The 20,707-nt window shown below is 59.6% G+C and overlaps 1 protein-coding gene across 1 annotated transcript in view; it reads left to right on the top strand.

Moving 5' to 3' along the window:
- The window catches only part of LOC140460084 (FACT complex subunit SPT16-like), a 30,859-nt gene extending 11,133 nt beyond the window's left edge, over nucleotides 1–19,726 (top strand). Inside the window, 6 exon segments of the mRNA XM_072554486.1 lie at nucleotides 6,030–6,125; nucleotides 12,249–12,364; nucleotides 13,557–13,669; nucleotides 13,672–13,709; nucleotides 17,604–17,731; nucleotides 19,564–19,726. Coding sequence (XP_072410587.1) covers nucleotides 6,030–6,125; nucleotides 12,249–12,364; nucleotides 13,557–13,669; nucleotides 13,672–13,709; nucleotides 17,604–17,731; nucleotides 19,564–19,726 — 654 coding nt within the window.
- The last annotated feature ends 981 nt before the right edge of the window (nucleotides 19,727–20,707 follow it).

Raw genomic sequence — 20,707 nt, 5'->3', positions numbered from 1 at the left:
CCCCTCTCTCACTCCCCGTGCTGTCCCTGGGATGGTGTAGAGGGAGTTTTACCCCCTCTCTCTCTCACCCCGTGCTGTCCCTGTCCCTGGGATGGTGTAGAGGAAGTTTTACCCCCTCTCTCTCTCTCCCCGTGCTGTCCCTGTCCCTGTGATTTGGAGGGGGGGGGCGGGGGGGAGACGGTGTAGAGGGACCTTTCCCTGTCTCTAACCCTGTGCTGTCCCTGACCCTGTGATTTGGAGGGGGGGTGGGGGGAGACGGTGTAGAGGGAGCTTTCCCTGTCTCTAACCCTGTGCTGTCCCTGTCCCTGTGATTTGGAGGGGGGGTGGGGGGAGACGGTGTAGAGGGAGCTTTCCCTGTCTCTAACCCTGTGCTGTCCCTGACCCTGTGATTTGGAGGGGGGGTGGGGGGAGACGGTGTAGAGGGAGCTTTCCCTGTCTCTAACCCTGTGCTGTCCCTGTCCCTGTGATTTGGAGGGGGGGTGGGGGGAGACGGTGTAGAGGGACCTTTCCCTGTCTCTAACCCTGTCCCTGACCCTGTGATTTGGAGGGGGGCGCGGGGGGAGACGGTGTAGAGGGACCTTTCCCTGTCTCTAACCCTGTCCCTGTCCCTGTCCCTGTGATTTGGAGGAGGGGGGGTGGGGGGAGACGGTGTAGAGGGAGCTTTCCCTGTCTCTAACCCTGTGCTGTCCCTGTGATTTGGAGGGGGGCGCGGGGGGAGACGGTGTAGAGGGACCTTTCCCTGTCTCTAACCCTGTCCCTGTCCCTGACCCTGTGATTTGGAGGGGGGCGCGGGGGGGAGACGGTGTAGAGGGACCTTTCCCTGTCTCTAACCCTGTCCCTGTCCCTGTCCCTGTGATTTGGAGGAGGGGGGGTGGGGGGAGACGGTGTAGAGGGAGCTTTCCCTGTCTCTAACCCTGTGCTGTCCCTGTGATTTGGAGGGGGGTGGGGGGAGACGGTGTAGAGGGACCTTTCCCTGTCTCTAACCCTGTCCCTGTCCCTGTCCCTGTGATTTGGAGGGGGGTGCGGGGGGGAGACGGTGTAGAGGGACCTTTCCCTGTCTCTAACCCTGTCCCTGTCCCTGTCCCTGTGATTTGGAGGGGGGCGCGGGGGGGAGACGGTGTAGAGGGACCTTTCCCTGTCTCTAACCCTGTCCCTGTCCCTGTGATTTGGAGGGGGGTGGGGGGAGACGGTGTAGAGGGACCTTTCCCTGTCTCTAACCCTGTCCCTGTCCCTGTCCCTGTGATTTGGAGGGGGGGGGGTGGGGGGAGACGGTGTAGAGGGACCTTTCCCTGTCTCTAACCCTGTCCCTGTCCCTGTCCCTGTGATTTGGAGGGGGGGGGGGTGGGGGGAGACGGTGTAGAGGGACCTTTCCCTGTCTCTAACCCTGTCCCTGTCCCTGTGATTTGGAGGGGGGAGACGGTGTAGAGGGACCTTTCCCTGTCTCTAACCCTGTCCCTGTCCCTGTGATTTGGAGGGGGGGGGGTGGGGGGAGACGGTGTAGAGGGACCTTTCCCTGTCTCTAACCCTGTCCCTGTCCCTGTGATTTGGAGGGGGGCGCGGGGGGGAGACGGTGTAGAGGGACCTTTCCCTGTCTCTAACCCTGTCCCTGTCCCTGTCCCTGTGATTTGGAGGGGGGGGGGTGGGGGGAGACGGTGTAGAGGGACCTTTCCCTGTCTCTAACCCTGTCCCTGACCCTGTGATTTGGAGGAGGGGGGCGCGGGGGGAGACGGTGTAGAGGGACCTTTCCCTGTCTCTAACCCTGTCCCTGTCCCTGTCCCTGTGATTTGGAGGGGGGGGGGTGGGGGGGAGACGGTGTAGAGGGACCTTTCCCTGTCTCTAACCCTGTCCCTGTCCCTGTCCCTGTGATTTGGAGGGGGGGGGGGTGGGGGGAGACGGTGTAGAGGGACCTTTCCCTGTCTCTAACCCTGTCCCTGTCCCTGTCCCTGTGATTTGGAGGGGGGGGTGCGGGGGGGGAGACGGTGTAGAGGGACCTTTCCCTGTCTCTAACCCTGTGCTGTCCCTGTGATTTGGAGGGGGGTGGGGGGAGACGGTGTAGAGGGACCTTTCCCTGTCTCTAACCCTGTCCCTGTCCCTGTCCCTGTGATTTGGAGGGGGGGGGTGGGGGGAGACGGTGTAGAGGGACCTTTCCCTGTCTCTAACCCTGTCCCTGTCCCTGTCCCTGTGATTTGGAGGGGGGGGGGTGGGGGGAGACGGTGTAGAGGGACCTTTCCCTGTCTCTAACCCTGTCCCTGACCCTGTGATTTGGAGGGGGGCGCGGGGGGGAGACGGTGTAGAGGGACCTTTCCCTGTCTCTAACCCTGTCCCTGTCCCTGACCCTGTGATTTGGAGGGGGGGGGGTGGGGGGAGACGGTGTAGAGGGAGCTTTCCCTGTCTCTAACCCTGTCCCTGTCCCTGACCCTGTGATTTGGAGGGGGGCGCGGGGGGGAGACGGTGTAGAGGGACCTTTCCCTGTCTCTAACCCTGTCCCTGTCCCTGTCCCTGTGATTTGGAGGGGGGCGCGGGGGGGAGACGGTGTAGAGGGACCTTTCCCTGTCTCTAACCCTGTCCCTGTCCCTGACCCTGTGATTTGGAGGGGGGGGGGTGGGGGGAGACGGTGTAGAGGGAGCTTTCCCTGTCTCTAACCCTGTCCCTGTCCCTGACCCTGTGATTTGGAGGGGGGCGCGGGGGGGAGACGGTGTAGAGGGACCTTTCCCTGACTCTAACCCTGTCCCTGTCCCTGTGATTTGGAGGGGGGCGCGGGGGGGAGACGGTGTAGAGGGACCTTTCCCTGTCTCTAACCCTGTCCCTGACCCTGTCCCTGTGATTTGGAGGGGGCGCGCGGGGGGGAGACGGTGTAGAGGGACCTTTCCCTGTCTCTAACCCTGTCCCTGACCCTGTGATTTGGAGGGGGGCGCGGGGGGGAGACGGTGTAGAGGGACCTTTCCCTGACTCTAACCCTGTCCCTGTCCCTGTCCCTGTGATTTGGAGGGGGGGTGCGGGGGGGAGACGGTGTAGAGGGACCTTTCCCTGTCTCTAACCCTGTCCCTGTCCCTGTGATTTGGAGGGGGGCGCGGGGGGGAGACGGTGTAGAGGGACCTTTCCCTGTCTCTAACCCTGTCCCTGTCCCTGTGATTTGGAGGGGGGCGCGGGGGGGAGACGGTGTAGAGGGACCTTTCCCTGTCTCTAACCCTGTCCCTGTCCCTGTGATTTGGAGGGGGGCGCGGGGGGGAGACGGTGTAGAGGGACCTTTCCCTGTCTCTAACCCTGTCCCTGTCCCTGTCCCTGTGATTTGGAGGGGGGCGCGGGGGGAGACGGTGTAGAGGGACCTTTCCCTGTCTCTAACCCTGTCCCTGTCCCTGACCCTGTGATTTGGAGGGGGGTGCGGGGGGGAGACGGTGTAGAGGGACCTTTCCCTGTCTCTAACCCTGTCCCTGTCCCTGTCCCTGTGATTTGGAGGGGGGGGCGGGGGGGAGACGGTGTAGAGGGACCTTTCCCTGTCTCTAACCCTGTCCCTGTCCCTGACCCTGTGATTTGGAGGGGGGCGCGGGGGGAGACGGTGTAGAGGGACCTTTCCCTGTCTCTAACCCTGTCCCTGTCCCTGACCCTGTGATTTGGAGGGGGGCGCGGGGGGGAGACGGTGTAGAGGGACCTTTCCCTGTCTCTAACCCTGTCCCTGACCCTGTGATTTGGAGGGGGGCGCGGGGGGGAGACGGTGTAGAGGGACCTTTCCCTGTCTCTAACCCTGTGCTGTCCCTGTTCCTGTCCCTGTGATTTGGAGGGGGGCGCGGGGGGGAGACGGTGTAGAGGGAGCTTTCCCTGTCTCTAACCCTGTCCCTGTCCCTGTGATTTGGAGGGGGGGGCGTGGGGGGGAGACGGTGTAGAGGGACCTTTCCCTGTCTCTAACCCTGTCCCTGACCCTGTGGTTTGGAGGGGGGCGCGGGGGGGGAGACGGTGTAGAGGGACCTCTCCCTGTCTCTAACCCTGTGCTGTCCCTGTCCCTGTGATTTGGAGGGGGGGCGCGGGGGGGAGACGGTGTAGAGGGAGCTTTCCCTGTCTCTAACCCTGTTCCTGTCCCTGTGATTTGGAGGGGGGTGCGGGGGGGAGACGGTGTAGAGGGACCTTTCCCTGTCTCTAACCCTGTGCTGTCCCTGACCCTGTGATTTGGAGGGGGGCGCGGGGGGAGACGGTGTAGAGGGACCTTTCCCTGTCTCTAACCCTGTCCCTGTCCCTGACCCTGTGATTTGGAGGGGGGCGCGGGGGGGAGACGGTGTAGAGGGAGCTTTCCCTGTCTCTAACCCTGTGCTGTCCCTGTCCCTGTGATTTGGAGGGGGGGTGGGGGGAGACGGTGTAGAGGAAGCTTTCCCTGTCTCTAACCCTGTGCTGTCCCTGTCCCTGACCCTGTGATTTGGAGGAGGGGGGGCGCGGGGGGGAGACGGTGTAGAGGGACCTTTCCCTGTCTCTAACCCTGTCCCTGTCCCTGTGATTTGGAGGGGGGCGCGGGGGGGAGACGGTGTAGAGGGACCTTTCCCTGTCTCTAACCCTGTCCCTGACCCTGTGATTTGGAGGGGGGCGCGGGGGGGAGACGGTGTAGAGGGACCTTTCCCTGTCTCTAACCCTGTCCCTGACCCTGTGATTTGGAGGGGGGCGCGGGGGGGAGACGGTGTAGAGGGACCTTTCCCTGTCTCTAACCCTGTCCCTGTCCCTGTGATTTGGAGGGGGGCGCGGGGGGAGACGGTGTAGAGGGAGCTTTCCCTGTCTCTAACCCTGTCCCTGTCCCTGACCCTGTGGTTTGGAGGAGGGGGGGCGCAGGGGGGAGACGGTGTAGAGGGAGCTTTCCCTGTCTCTAACCCTGTCCCTGTCCCTGTGATTTGGGGGGGGGGCGCGGGGGGGAGACGGTGTAGAGGGACCTTTCCCTGTCTCTAACCCTGTCCCTGTCCCTGTGATTTGGGGGGGGGGCGCGGGGGGGAGACGGTGTAGAGGGACCTTTCCCTGTCTCTAACCCTGTCCCTGTCCCTGTCCCTGTGATTTGGAGGGGGGCGCGGGGGGAGACGGTGTAGAGGGAGCTTTCCCTGTCTCTCACCCTGTCCCTGTCCCTGACCCTGTGATTTGGAGGGGGGCGCGGGGGGGAGACGGTGTAGAGGGAGCTTTCCCTGTCTCTAACCCTGTCCCTGTCCCTGTGATTTGGAGGGGGGCGCGGGGGGGAGACGGTGTAGAGGGACCTTTCCCTGTCTCTAACCCTGTCCCTGTCCCTGTGATTTGGAGGGGGGCGCGGGGGGGAGACGGTGTAGAGGGACCTTTCCCTGTCTCTAACCCTGTCCCTGTCCCTGTGATTTGGAGGGGGGAGACGGTGTAGAGGGACCTTTCCCTGTCTCTAACCCTGTCCCTGTCCCTGTGATTTGGAGGGGGGCGCGGGGGGGAGACGGTGTAGAGGGACCTTTCCCTGTCTCTAACCCTGTCCCTGTCCCTGTCCCTGTGATTTGGAGGGGGGCGCGGGGGGAGACGGTGTAGAGGGACCTTTCCCTGTCTCTAACCCTGTCCCTGTCCCTGTCCCTGTGATTTGGAGGGGGGCGCGGCGGGGAGACGGTGTAGAGGGACCTTTCCCTGTCTCTAACCCTGTCCCTGTCCCTGTCCCTGTGATTTGGAGGAGGGGGGCGGGGGGGGAGACGGTGTAGAGGGACCTTTCCCTGTCTCTAACCCTGTCCCTGACCCTGTGATTTGGAGGGGGGTGCGGGGGGGGGAGACGGTGTAGAGGGACCTTTCCCTGTCTCTAACCCTGTCCCTGTCCCTGTGATTTGGAGGGGGGTGCGGGGGGGGGAGACGGTGTAGAGGGACCTTTCCCTGTCTCTAACCCTGTCCCTGTCCCTGTGATTTGGAGGGGGGCGCGGGGGGGAGACGGTGTAGAGGGACCTTTCCCTGTCTCTAACCCTGTGCTGTCCCTGTCCCTGACCCTGTGGTTTGGAGGGGGGCGCGGGGGGAGACGGTGTAGAGGGAGCTTTCCCTGTCTCTAACCGGGTGGTGTGTTCTCCCAGAACGAGGATGAGGATGAGGACGAGGAGATGAAGGATGAGGCTGAGGATTTGTTGGGTCGAGGGGGGAAGGCAAACCTCCTGACTGAGAGGACACGGGTAAGTACGAGCTCACACTCACTCTCTCTGTCTCTCTGCCTCTCTGTCTCTCTGTCTTTCTGTCTCTGTCTCTCTGTCTGTCTCTGCCTCTCTGTCTCCCATGCTCTCCCTCCTGGTCTGTCTCCCCCGGTCTGTCTCTGTCCCTCTCGCTCTCAGTGCTGGAGAAACTCAGCGGGTCGGTGTGTGTGTGAGTGAGGAACAGCAGGTAACAGAGTGCTGGAGAAACTCAGCGGGTCGGTGTGTGTGTGTGAGTGAGGAACAGCAGGTAACAGAGTGCTGGAGAAACTCAGCGGGTCGGTGTGTGTGTGTGAGAGTGAGGAACAGCAGGTAACAGAGTGCTGGAGAAACTCAGCGGGTCGGTGTGTGTGTGAGTGAGGAACAGCAGGTAACAGAGTGCTGGAGAAACTCAGCGGGTCGGTGTGTGTGTGTGTGAGGAACAGCAGGTAACAGAGTGCTGGAGAAACTCAGCGGGTCGGTGTGTGTGTGAGTGAGGAACAGCAGGGAACAGAGTGCTGGAGAAACTCAGCGGGTCGGTGTGTGTGTGTGAGTGAGGAACAGCAGGTAACAGAGTGCTGGAGAAACTCAGCGGGTCGGTGTGTGTGTGTGTGTGAGTGAGGAACAGCAGGGAACAGAGTGCTGGAGAAACTCAGCGGGTCGGTGTGTGTGTGAGTGAGGAACAGCAGGTAACAGAGTGCTGGAGAAACTCAGCGGGTCGGTGTGTGTGTGTGAGGAACAGCAGGTAACAGTGCTGGAGAAACTCAGCGGGTCGGTGTGTGTGTGTGAGTGTGAGGAACAGCAGGTAACAGAGTGCTGGAGAAACTCAGCGGGTCGGTGTGTGTGTGTGTGAGGAACAGCAGGTAACAGAGTGCTGGAGAAACTCAGCGGGTCGGTGTGTGTGTGTGTGAGTGAGGAACAGCAGGTAACAGAGTGCTGGAGAAACTCAGCGGGTCGGTGTGTGTGTGTGTGTGTGAGGAACAGCAGGTAACAGAGTGCTGGAGAAACTCAGCGGGTCGGTGTGTGTGTGTGAGGAACAGCAGGTAACAGAGTGCTGGAGAAACTCAGCGGGTCGGTGTGTGTGTGAGTGAGGAACAGCAGGTAACAGAGTGCTGGAGAAACTCAGCGGGTCGGTGTGTGTGTGTGAGAGTGAGGAACAGCAGGTAACAGAGTGCTGGAGAAACTCAGCGGGTCGGTGTGTGTGAGTGAGTGAGGAACAGCAGGGGACAGAGTGCTGGAGAAACTCAGCGGGTCGGTGTGTGTGAGTGAGGAACAGCAGGTAACAGAGTGCTGGAGAAACTCAGCGGGTCGGTGTGTGTGTGAGAGTGAGGAACAGCAGGTAACAGAGTGCTGGAGAAACTCAGCGGGTCGGTGTGTGTGTGAGTGAGGAACAGCAGGTAACAGAGTGCTGGAGAAACTCAGCGGGTCGGTGTGTGTGTGAGAGTGAGGAACAGCAGGTAACAGAGTGCTGGAGAAACTCAGCGGGTCGGTGTGTGTGTGTGTGTGAGGAACAGCAGGTAACAGAGTGCTGGAGAAACTCAGCGGGTCGGTGTGTGTGTGTGTGAGTGAGGAACAGCAGGTAACAGAGTGCTGGAGAAACTCAGCGGGTCGGTGTGTGTGTGAGTGAGTGAGGAACAGCAGGTAACAGAGTGCTGGAGAAACTCAGCGGGTCGGTGTGTGTGTGAGTGAGTGAGGAACAGCAGGTAACAGAGTGCTGGAGAAACTCAGCGGGTCGGTGTGTGTGTGAGAGTGAGGAACAGCAGGTAACAGAGTGCTGGAGAAACTCAGCGGGTCGGTGTGTGTGTGAGTGAGTGAGGAACAGCAGGTAACAGAGTGCTGGAGAAACTCAGCGGGTCGGTGTGTGTGTGAGTGTGAGGAACAGCAGGTAACAGAGTGCTGGAGAAACTCAGCGGGTTGGTGTATGTGTGTGTGTGAGTGAGGAACAGCAGGTAACAGAGTGCTGGAGAAACTCAGCGGGTCGGTGTGTGTGTGAGTGTGAGTGAGGAACAGCAGGTAACAGAGTGCTGGAGAAACTCAGCGGGTCGGTGTGTGTGTGAGTGAGGAACAGCAGGTAACAGAGTGCTGGAGAAACTCAGCGGGTCGGTGTGTGTGTGTGTGAGTGCGGAACAGCAGGTAACAGAGTGCTGGAGAAACTCAGCGGGTCGGTGTGTGTATGTGTGTGAGTGAGGAACAGCAGGTAACAGAGTGCTGGAGAAACTCAGCGGGTCGGTGTGTGTGAGAGTGAGGAACAGCAGGTAACAGAGTGCTGGAGAAACTCAGCGGGTCGGTGTGTGAGTGAGAGTGAGGAACAGCAGGTAACAGAGTGCTGGAGAAACTCAGTGGGTCGGTGTGTGAGTGAGAGTGAGGAACAGCAGGTAACAGAGTGCTGGAGAAACTCAGCGGGTCGGTGTGTGTGTGTGTGAGTGAGGAACAGCAGGTAACAGAGTGCTGGAGAAACTCAGCGGGTCGGTGTGTGTGTGAGTGAGGAACAGCAGGTAACAGAGTGCTGGAGAAACTCAGCGGGTCGGTGTGTGTGTGTGTGAGTGAGGAACAGCAGGTAACAGAGTGCTGGAGAAACTCAGCGGGTCGGTGTGTGTGTGAGTGAGGAACAGCAGGTAACAGAGTGCTGGAGAAACTCAGCGGGTCGGTGTGTGTGTGTGTGAGTGAGGAACAGCAGGTAACAGAGTGCTGGAGAAACTCAGCGGGTCGGTGTGTGTGTGAGAGTGAGGAACAGCAGGTAACAGAGTGCTGGAGAAACTCAGCGGGTCGGTGTGTGTGAGTGAGTGAGGAACAGCAGGTAACAGAGTGCTGGAGAAACTCAGTGGATCGGTGTGTGTGTGTGAGTGTGAGGAACAGCAGGTAACAGAGTGCTGGAGAAACTCAGCGGGTCGGTGTGTGTATGTGTGTGAGGAACAGCAGGTAACAGAGTGCTGGAGAAACTCAGCGGGTCGGTGTGTGTGTGTGTGAGGAACAGCAGGTAACAGAGTGCTGGAGAAACTCAGCGGGTCGGTGTGTGTGTGAGAGTGAGGAACAGCAGGGAACAGAGTGCTGGAGAAACTCAGCGGGTCGGTGTGTGTGTGTGTGAGTGCGGAACAGCAGGTAACAGAGTGCTGGAGAAACTCAGCGGGTCGGTGTGTGTGTGTGTATGTGTGTGTGAGTGAGGAACAGCAGGTAACAGAGTGCTGGAGAAACTCAGCGGGTCGGTGTGTGTGTGTGAGGAACAGCAGGTAACAGAGTGCTGGAGAAACTCAGCGGGTCGGTGTGTGTGTGTGAGTGAGGAACAGCAGGTAACAGAGTGCTGGAGAAACTCAGCGGGTCGGTGTGTGTGTGAGTGAGGAACAGCAGGTAACAGAGTGCTGGAGAAACTCAGCGGGTCGGTGTGTGTGTGTGTGTGAGGAACAGCAGGTAACAGAGTGCTGGAGAAACTCAGCGGGTCGGTGTGTGTGTGTGTGAGTGTGAGGAACAGCAGGTAACAGAGTGCTGGAGAAACTCAGCGGGTCGGTGTGTGTGTGTGTGAGTGAGGAACAGCAGGTAACAGAGTGCTGGAGAAACTCAGCGGGTCGGTGTGTGTGTGTGAGGAACAGCAGGTAACAGAGTGCTGGAGAAACTCAGCGGGTCGGTGTGTGTGTGTGAGGAACAGCAGGTAACAGAGTGCTGGAGAAACTCAGCGGGTCGGTGTGTGTGTGTGAGGAACAGCAGGTAACAGAGTGCTGGAGAAACTCAGCGGGTCGGTGTGTGAGTGAGTGAGGAACAGCAGGTAACAGAGTGCTGGAGAAACTCAGCGGGTCGGTGTGTGTGTGAGAGTGAGGAACAGCAGGTAACAGAGTGCTGGAGAAACTCAGCGGGTCGGTGTGTGTGTGAGTGAGTGAGGAACAGCAGGTAACAGAGTGCTGGAGAAACTCAGCGGGTCGGTGTGTGTGTGAGTGTGAGGAACAGCAGGTAACAGAGTGCTGGAGAAACTCAGCGGGTCGGTGTGTGTGTGAGTGAGGAACAGCAGGTAACAGAGTGCTGGAGAAACTCAGCGGGTCGGTGTGTGTGAGTGAGGAACAGCAGGTAACAGAGTGCTGGAGAAACTCAGCGGGTCGGTGTGTGTATGTGTGTGAGTGAGGAACAGCAGGTAACAGAGTGCTGGAGAAACTCAGCGGGTCGGTGTGTGTGAGAGTGAGGAACAGCAGGTAACAGAGTGCTGGAGAAACTCAGCGGGTCGGTGTGTGAGTGAGAGTGAGGAACAGCAGGTAACAGAGTGCTGGAGAAACTCAGTGGGTCGGTGTGTGAGTGAGAGTGAGGAACAGCAGGTAACAGAGTGCTGGAGAAACTCAGCGGGTCGGTGTGTGTGTGTGTGAGTGAGGAACAGCAGGTAACAGAGTGCTGGAGAAACTCAGCGGGTCGGTGTGTGTGTGAGTGAGGAACAGCAGGTAACAGAGTGCTGGAGAAACTCAGCGGGTCGGTGTGTGTGTGTGTGAGTGAGGAACAGCAGGTAACAGAGTGCTGGAGAAACTCAGCGGGTCGGTGTGTGTGTGAGTGAGGAACAGCAGGTAACAGAGTGCTGGAGAAACTCAGCGGGTCGGTGTGTGTGTGTGTGAGTGAGGAACAGCAGGTAACAGAGTGCTGGAGAAACTCAGCGGGTCGGTGTGTGTGTGAGAGTGAGGAACAGCAGGTAACAGAGTGCTGGAGAAACTCAGCGGGTCGGTGTGTGTGAGTGAGTGAGGAACAGCAGGTAACAGAGTGCTGGAGAAACTCAGTGGGTCGGTGTGTGTGTGTGAGTGTGAGGAACAGCAGGTAACAGAGTGCTGGAGAAACTCAGCGGGTCGGTGTGTGTATGTGTGTGAGGAACAGCAGGTAACAGAGTGCTGGAGAAACTCAGCGGGTCGGTGTGTGTGTGTGTGAGGAACAGCAGGTAACAGAGTGCTGGAGAAACTCAGCGGGTCGGTGTGTGTGTGAGAGTGAGGAACAGCAGGGGACAGAGTGCTGGAGAAACTCAGCGGGTCGGTGTGTGTGTGTGTATGTGTGTGTGAGTGAGGAACAGCAGGTAACAGAGTGCTGGAGAAACTCAGCGGGTCGGTGTGTGTGTGTGAGGAACAGCAGGTAACAGAGTGCTGGAGAAACTCAGCGGGTCGGTGTGTGTGTGTGAGTGAGGAACAGCAGGTAACAGAGTGCTGGAGAAACTCAGCGGGTCGGTGTGTGTGTGTGTGTGAGGAACAGCAGGTAACAGAGTGCTGGAGAAACTCAGCGGGTCGGTGTGTGTGTGTGTGAGTGTGAGGAACAGCAGGTAACAGAGTGCTGGAGAAACTCAGCGGGTCGGTGTGTGTGTGTGTGAGTGAGGAACAGCAGGTAACAGAGTGCTGGAGAAACTCAGCGGGTCGGTGTGTGTGTGTGAGGAACAGCAGGTAACAGAGTGCTGGAGAAACTCAGCGGGTCGGTGTGTGTGTGTGTGAGTGTGAGGAACAGCAGGTAACAGAGTGCTGGAGAAACTCAGCGGGTCGGTGTGTGTGTGTGAGGAACAGCAGGTAACAGAGTGCTGGAGAAACTCAGCGGGTCGGTGTGTGTGTGAGTGAGTGAGGAACAGCAGGTAACAGAGTGCTGGAGAAACTCAGCGGGTCGGTGTGTGTGTGAGTGAGTGAGGAACAGCAGGTAACAGAGTGCTGGAGAAACTCAGCGGGTCGGTGTGTGTGTGAGAGTGAGGAACAGCAGGTAACAGAGTGCTGGAGAAACTCAGCGGGTCGGTGTGTGTGTGAGTGAGTGAGGAACAGCAGGTAACAGAGTGCTGGAGAAACTCAGCGGGTCGGTGTGTGTGTGAGTGTGAGGAACAGCAGGTAACAGAGTGCTGGAGAAACTCAGCGGGTCGGTGTGTGTGTGTGTGAGTGAGGAACAGCAGGTAACAGAGTGCTGGAGAAACTCAGCGGGTCGGTGTGTATGTGTGTGTGTGTGAGTGAGGAACAGCAGGGTTGAGTGGGTGTGTCCCTCCCCTCCACCCCCAGGCCGTACTGTCCTGGGGTGTACACTGCAGCCTTGGGGGGGGGGGGGATATGGGGGGGGGTTTCTGTGTTCAGTACCGTCCCACTGTCTCCACCCTGAATAACCGTGCACTCTCTTCCATCTCTCCCCCTCCCCCCCCCCGACCCCGTTCAGAACGAGATGACCTCTGAGGAGAAACGCCGCTCCCACCAGCGGGAGCTGGCCCACCAACTCAACGAGGAGGCCAAGAGACGGCTGACGGAGAACCGAGGGGAGCAGCAGGCCCAGAGGTCAGGGATGAAGGGGAGGTTGTGGGACCTGTCTTCCAGCTCCCCGGAGGGGGGGGGGGGTGGGGGGTCTGTAACCCAACTCCTTGGGTCCCCTGAGCAGGCAGCGGGTAGGGTTGGGGGGGTTGTTTGGGTTTCTCAGGGTCTCCGGGCCACGTGCTGGGGACATGGCCCCAGATGGTTGTGTTCAGAGCTGTGTGAAAGTCCCACTCCTGAGTATGGGCCCAGAAACTCTGTCTCTGTTCCACATAAACGCTCCCCCTGCTGTATCGCACGATAGACCTGTTCGAAAGGAACCTGCACCCTCATTCACTCACTCACTCACCCACTCACTCACCCACGTGCCCACCCACATGCCCACCCTCTCACTTGTGCGCCCACCCTCTCGCTCACTCCCTCACTCCTTGCTCCCCCCCCCAGTAAGTCTCCTCATTGCTGTCGTTGTCCATAACTCAGCACACTCGGTTTACTGCAGCACATTCCCTCCCCCCCCCCCCCCCATCACTGAGTCTGTCAGTACTTCCCGCACTGTATTCACTGTCCACCCCAAAGGTAGTATCGCCAAAGAGCTTCATCGTTTTCACTGTGCTGTTTGACGTGAATCAAAGTCACGTCTATCAGCTCCAAGTATCTTTGATTCTTGGATAAATGTTGCCGAGGGTCCTTCTGGGTGAGAGTGAACAGGACGGAACGGACACATTTGGTGTTTGGGGGGAGGTGGGGAATTCCAGACCCTTCCACACTGTGAATTTAAGAACTGCTCCATTTGAAGTCTGCCCTTACCCCCAGGCCATGACGGTGCCGTTGAACGGAGTAATTTAGCAGGATATCAATGAAGCGCGTTCGGTTTTAGTCCCGCTGTGTGTAAATGAAATGTCCAACCAGTAATTCATTCTCGTTTCCGTCTGCTGATTGACGGTGTTGGTCTTCCTGACCTGGGATTTGTTGGGCAGTCAAACTGAGTTGTGTTAATAATCCGGTATTCCGAACTGCAGCCCCTCAAAGTGAGTCTTAAACGGTCAACCCCATCAGCTGAACCCTGACTGTCGAAGGTGTGAGGAGATACAGTCATTTGGCAGATCTGGGTCAGCATGGATGGGTTGGGGCTGAAGGGCCTTTTCCTGTACCCAGTGGCTGGGTTCTTTCTGATGGTTGTTCTGCCTGATGTCTCCCCCCCCCCCACCTCCTTACTCAGGGCCCGCAAATCCCGGGACTCGTACAAGAACCCATCGCAGATGCCGAAGGAGCCAGATATCAGAAGCTTGAAGATCTACATCGACAAGAAATACGAGACCGTTATCCTGCCTGTGTCGGCATTGCCACGCCCTTCCACATCGCCACCATCAAGGTACGACCTCCCTCCCTCCCTCGCTCCCTCCCTCCCCCTCCCCTCGCTCCCCTCGCTCCCTCCCTCCCCTCGCTCCCTCCCCTCGCTCCCTCCCCCTCGCTCCCTCCCCCTCGCTCGCTCCCCTCGCTCCCTCCCTCCCCTCGCTCCCTCCCCTCCCCTCGCTCCCTCCCCCTCGCTCCCTCCTCCCTCCCTCGCTCCCTCCCTCCCCTCGCTCCCTCCCCTCGCTCCCTCCCTCTCCTCGCTCCCTCCCTCCCCTCGCTCCCTCCCCTCGCTCCCTCCCTCGCTCCCTCCCCTCGCTCCCTCCCCTCCCCTTCGCTCCCTCCCCTCGCTCCCTCCCTCGCTCCCTCCCCTCCCCTCGCTCCCTCCCTTGCTCCCTCCCTCCCCTCCCCTCGCTCCCTCCCCTCCCCTCGCTCCCTCCCTCGCTCCCTCCCCTCCCCTCCCCTCGCTCCCTCCCCTCCCCTCGCTCCCTCCCTTGCTCCCTCCCTCCCCTCCCCTCCCCTCGCTCCCTCCCTCCCTCCGCTCGCTCCCTCCCTTGCTCCCTCCCCTCCCCTCCCCTCGCTCCCTCCCCTCCCTCGCTCCCTCCCCTCCCTCCGCTCGCTCCCTCCCCTCCCCTCGCTCCCTCGAGCTCTCTCGCACCCTCCCTTGCTCTCTCCCTCCCTCGGTCACTCCCTCCCTTGCGCCCTCGTCCTTTCTCGCTCCCACCCTCCCTCCCTCGCTCCCACTCTTACCCCCCTCCCTCCCCCTCTTACCCCTCCCTCCCTCCCCCTCTCCCCTCCCCCTCCCTCCCCTTTCCCTCTTTCCCTCCTCCTCCCTCATTCTCCCCTCGGGTGGGTCTGGGGAGGGCCAGGAGCATCACCATCCCGTCTCCCCCTCGCGATCAGGGTCTCTGTTTCTCCACAGTGACGGGGTCGGTGAGCTGTGGGGGGGGTGGGGGAGACTGGCGTTTCGTGGTGGGCTTGCTGCCTTGGTACAGCCTGTCCCCCTCGCCCGGGAGCCCAGCTCCTGTCTCTTCCCCATCCCGGTGGTGGCACGAGTCTCGGTACCAGACCCAGGCACTCGCTCGCGTTCAGCTCCATTCAACCGCTCCCCTTCACACACTGACACAGTCCGGGTCCAAACGCAGCAAGATCTGGACAGTGTCCAGGCTTGGGCTGACAAGGGGCAGGTAATGTTCACACCCAACACACACCAGGGAATGACCATCTCCAACAAGAGAGAGAGAATCGAACCATCGCCCCCTTGATGGTCAATGGTGTTACCGTCACTGAATCCCCCTTCCCCCCCCCACTATCAACATCCTGGGGGTTACCGTCTCCAACAAGAGAGAGAGAGAGAATCGAACCATCGCCCCCTTGATGGTCAATGGTGTTACCGTCACTGAATCCCCCCTTCCCCCCCCCCCCCACTATCAACATCCTGGGGGTTACCGTCTCCAACAAGAGAGAGAGAGAGAATCGAACCATCGCCCCCTTGATGTTCAATGGTGTTACCGTCACTGAATCCCCCTTCCCCCCCCCCCCCACTATCAACATCCTGGGGGTTACCGTCTCCAACAAGAGAGAGAGAGAGAATCGAACCATCGCCCCCTTGATGTTCAATGGTGTTACCGTCACTGAATCCCCCTTCCCCCCCACTATCAACATCCTGGGGGTTACCGTCTCCAACAAGAGAGAGAGAATCTAACTATCGCCCCCTTGATGTTCAATGGTGTTACCGTCACTGAATCCCCCTTCCCCCCCCCACAATCAACATCCTGGGGGTTACCGTCTCCAACAAGAGAGAGAGAGAGAATCGAACCATCGCCCCCTTGATGTTCAATGGTGTTACCGTCACTGAATCCCCCTCCACCCCCCCCCTCCCCCCCCCCCCCCCCCCCCCCCCCCCCCCCCACTATCAACATCCTGGGGGTTACCGTCTCCAGCAAGAGGGAGAGAATCGAACCATCGCCCCCTTGATGTTCAATGGTGTTACCGTCACTGAATCCCCCCTTCCCCTCCCCCCCCCCCCCCCCCCCCCCCCCCCCCCCCCCCCACCCACTATCAACATCCTGGGGGTTACCGTCTCCAACAAGAGAGAGAGAGAATCTAACAATCGCCCCCTTGATGTTCAATGGTGTTACTGTCACTGAATCCCCCTTCCCCCCCCCCCCCACTATCAACATCCTGGGGGTTACCGTCTCCAACAAGAGAGAGAGAATCGAACCATCACCCCCTTGATGTTCAATGGTGTTACCGTCACTGAATCCCCCTTCCCCCCCCCCCCACTATCAACATCCTGGGGGTTACCGTCTCCAACAAGAGAGAGAGAGAATCTAACCATCGCCCCCTTGATGTTCAATGGTGTTACCGTCACTGAATCCCCCTTCCCCCCCCACTATCAACATCCTGGGGGTTACCGTCTCCAACAAGAGAGAGAGAGAATCGAACCATCGCCCCCTTGATGTTCAATGGTGTTACCGTCACTGAATCCCCCTTTCCCCCCCCCCACTATCAACATCCTGGGGGTTACCGTCTCCAACAAGAGAGAGAGAGAATCGAACCATCGCCCCCTTGATGTTCAATGGTGTTACCGTCACTGAACCCCCCTCCCCCCCCACTATCAACATCCTGGGGGTTATCGTTGAGCAGAAACTGAGCTGGACCCAGCCCCATATAAACCCAGCGGCTACAAGAACAGCTCAGAGGCTGGGAATCCTGCAGCGAGTAACTCCCCTCCTGACTCTCTCCCCAAAGCCCTGTCCCACCATCAGGGTCACAGGCTGGGAATCCTGTCGTGAGTAACTCTCCTCCTGACTCTTCCCCCCCAAAGCCCTGTCCCACCATCGGGGACAGAGGCTGGGAATCCTGCAGTGAGTAACTCCCCTCCTGACTCTCCCCCCAAAGCCCTGTCCCACCATCGGGGTCAGAGGCTGGGAATCCTGTGGTGAGTAACTCCCCCCCCCTGACTCTCTCCCCAAAGCCCTGTCCCACCATCGGGGTCAGAGGCTGGGAATCCTGTTGTGAGTAACACCCCTCCTGACTCTCTCCCCAAAGCCCTGTCCCACCATCGGGGTCAGAGGCTGGGAATCCTGTCGTGAGTAACACCCCTCCTGACTCTCCCCCCAAAGCCCTGTCCCACCATCGGGGACAGAGGCTGGGAATCCTGTCGTGAGTAACTCCCCTCCTGACTCTCTCCCCAAAGCCCTGTCCCACCATCGGGGTCAGAGGCTGGGAATCCTGTCGTGAGTAACTCCCCCTCCTGACTCTCTCCCCCAAAGCCCTGTCCCACCATCGGGGAGAGAGGCTGGGAATCCTGTCGTGAGTAACTCCCCTCCTGACTCTCCCCCCAAAGCCCTGTCCCACCATCGGGGTCAGAGGCTGGGAATCCTGTCGTGAGTAACTCCCCTCTCCCCGTAAGGGTGTCCCATTCATTCCTTCCTGGGTCTGAATGCCGGGATTCCCTCCCTGAGGGACACTGTGGGTCTCCCCGATGGCTGGTCCAGGAAGTAGCTCCCCCCGAACCTTCTCAAGGAGTGGGGGCAACTGGGGAGGGGGCGGGGTTGTTGAATAAACACTGGTCCGGGGCAACAACCCCAGTGTCCCCTTGGAAGGATTTTTGCTCAGGAAAATAATCCTCTGGGGGATTTGGGAGAGACATATTCGACACGGGGAGGCGGGGGGAACATGGGGAGCTGGGTGCATGGCGGAGTGGGCCGTGTATCCTGGTCTGCAGGAAGGGCAGGGAGATGGCTGCTGTGTGTGTGTGTGTGTGTGTCTCCCCCTGTCTGCCTCCCCCCCCCCCCCCCCCCCCCTCTCTGCCTGTCTGTCTCTGTGGAGGGGAGGGGGAGAACCTGCTCGTTCCAGGTCCCAGCCAGTGTTCTCACTGTCCCTTCCCAACCCCTTTGTCCCTCTGTAGAACATCAGCACCTCAGTGGAGGGAGATTACACCTATCTCCGGATTAACTTCTACTGCCCTGGCAGTGCCCTGGGTCGGAATGAAGGCAATCTCTTCCCCAATCCCGAGGCCACCTTCGTCAAGGAGATGTGAGTAGCTGGCCGAGGGGGAGGGGAGTGGGGAGGAGAGGAGGGGGCTTCGCTAACACACACGTACAGACACACACGGTCTCTCACACACACACGCACAAGCACAGACACACACTGTCTCACACACGCACAGACAGACACACACACTGTCTCACACACAAACACACACGGTCTCTCACACACGCACAGACAGACACACACAACTGTCACACACACGTCACACACACACCGCACAGACAGACACACACACGGTCTCTCACACACACACGTACAGACACACACGGTCTCTCACACACACACACGCACAGACAGACACACACACGGTCTCTCACACACACACGCACACGCACAGACAGACACACACACTGTCTCACACACGCACAGACACAGACAGACACACACACGGTCTCTCACACACACACACGCACAGACACACACGGTCTCTCACACACGCACAGACAGACACACACACGGTCTCTCTCACACACACGCACAGACACACACGGTCTCTCACACACCACACGCACAGACACACACATGGTCTCTCACACACACGCACAGACAGACACACACGGTCTCTCTCTCACAGACACACACGGTCTCTCACACACACACACGCACAGACAGACACACGGTCTCTCACACACACACGGTCTCACACACACACGCACAGACAGACACACACACGGTCTCTCTCACACACACACACGCACAGACACACACGGTCTCTCTCGCACACACGCACAGACAGACACACACACACGGTCTCTCACACACACACGCACAGACAGACACACACACGGTCTCTCACTCACACGCACAGACACACACTGTCTCTCTCACACACACGCACAGACACACACGGTCTCTCACACACACACGCACAGACAGACACACACACTGTCTCTCTCACACACACGCACAGACACACACGGTCTCTCACACAGACATGCACAGACAGACACACACACGGTCTCTCACACACATGCACAGACACACACGGTCTCTCTCACACACACGCACAGACACACACGGTCTCTCACACAGACATGCACAGACAGACACACACCGGTCTCTCTCACACACACGCACAGACACACACGGTCTCTCTCACACACACGCACAGACAGACACACACACTGTCTCTCTCACACACACGCACAGACACACACACTGTCTCTCTCACACACACGCACAGACACACACAGTCTCTCACACACACACGCACAGACAGACACACACACGGTCTCTCACACACACACGCACAGACACACACGGTCTCTCGCACAGACAGACACACACACGGTCTCTCACACACACACGCACAGACACACACGGTCTCTCTCACACACACGCACAGACAGACACACACACGGTCTCTCTCTCACACACGCACAGACAGACACACACGGTCTCTCTCACACACACGCACAGACACACACGGTCTCTCACACGCACGGTCTCTCACGCACGCATGCAGTCTCGTGTACACGCACCCCCACAGATCCATGCAGACATTGACCCACACAGACACACATGTGCACACTCAGACGCACATACACACAGTCTCACGTACACACACTCTCAGAGACACACAGGACATGGGGTGGGGCCGGGGGAATGTGGGGGAACTGGGCTGGAGGCCAGTCAGCTCAGTGCCGGAATGGGGGAGCAAGCGAGATGGGCTGAACGGCCTCCTCCTCCTCCAGACGGTGCAGTCTGACAGAGCAGGGAGTACTCAGTCTCTGCCAGGGCAGGCTGTACCGTGACGCTGCGCGGTGCCCAGGGGCTGAAGGCTCTCTGCTCACCCTCTCTCTTCCCCCCCCCCCCAGAACGTATCGGGCATCGAACCTGAAGGTACCTGGTGAACAGCAGGTCCCTGCGACGAACCTCCAGAACGGCTTCCGCATCATCAAGGAGGTTCAGAAACGTTACAAGACCCGGGAGGCCGAGGAGAAGGAGAAGGAGGTAGGAGCTGGGACACTGGGGCGGTGAGTGGGGAGCCACTGTCTGGCTGCTCGACTCGGGCAAATACACTCTCTCAGGTTCAACCATCGTCTCCCACGTCAACGGTCCACACTGTAGTTCCACACAACGGCCACGGGGTGGAGCACCTCACCACCACACACAGGGAGGGGGCACTGTCGGAGGGTCAGTGCTGAGGGAGTGGGCCCTGTCGGAGGGTCAGTGCTGAGGGAGGGGGCACTGTCGGAGGGTCAGTGCTGAGGGAGTGGGCACTGTCGGAGGGTCAGTGCTGAGGGAGTGGGCACTGTCGGAGGGTCAGTGCTGAGGGAGTGGGCACTGTCGGGGGGTCAGTGCTGAGGGAGGGGGCACTGTCGGAGGGTCAGTGCTGAGGGAGTGGGCACTGTCGGAGGGTCAGTGCTGAGGGAGTGGGCCCTGTCGGAGGGTCAGTGCTGAGGGAGTGGGCCCTGTCGGAGGGTCAGTGCTGAGGGAGTGGGCCCTGTCGGAGGGTCAGTGCTGAGGGAGCGGGCCCTGTCGGAGGGTCAGTGCTGAGGGAGCGGGCCCTGTCGGAGGGTCAGTGCTGAGGGAGTGGGCATTGTCGGAGGGTCAGTGCTGAGGGAGTGCCGCACTGTCCGAGGGTCAGTGCTGAGGGAGGGCCGCACTGTCGGAGGGTCAGTGCTGAGGGAGTGGGCCCTGTTGGAGGGTCAATGCTGAGGGAGTGGGCACTGTCGGAGGGTCAGTGCTGAGGGAGTGGGCACTGTCGGAGGGTCAGTGCTGAAGGAGTGGGCCCTGTCGGAGGGTCAGTGCGGAGGGAGTGCCGCACTGTCGGAAGGTCAGTGCTGAGGGAGTGGGCCCTGTCGGAGGGTCAGTGCTGAGGGAGTGGGCCCTGTCGGAGGGTCAGTGCTGAGGGAGGGCCCGCACTGTCGGAGGGTCAGTGCTGAGGGAGTGGGCCCTGTCGGAGGGTCAGTGCTGAGGGAGTGGGGCCCTGTCGGAGGGTCAGTGCTGAGGGAGTGG

This window comes from Chiloscyllium punctatum, chromosome 36 (assembly GCF_047496795.1).
Source record: "Chiloscyllium punctatum isolate Juve2018m chromosome 36, sChiPun1.3, whole genome shotgun sequence".
NCBI classification, from domain to species: domain Eukaryota; kingdom Metazoa; phylum Chordata; class Chondrichthyes; order Orectolobiformes; family Hemiscylliidae; genus Chiloscyllium; species Chiloscyllium punctatum.
The sequence above is the reverse complement of the archived record's forward strand: the minus strand, read 5'-3'. Positions and strand labels throughout refer to the sequence as shown.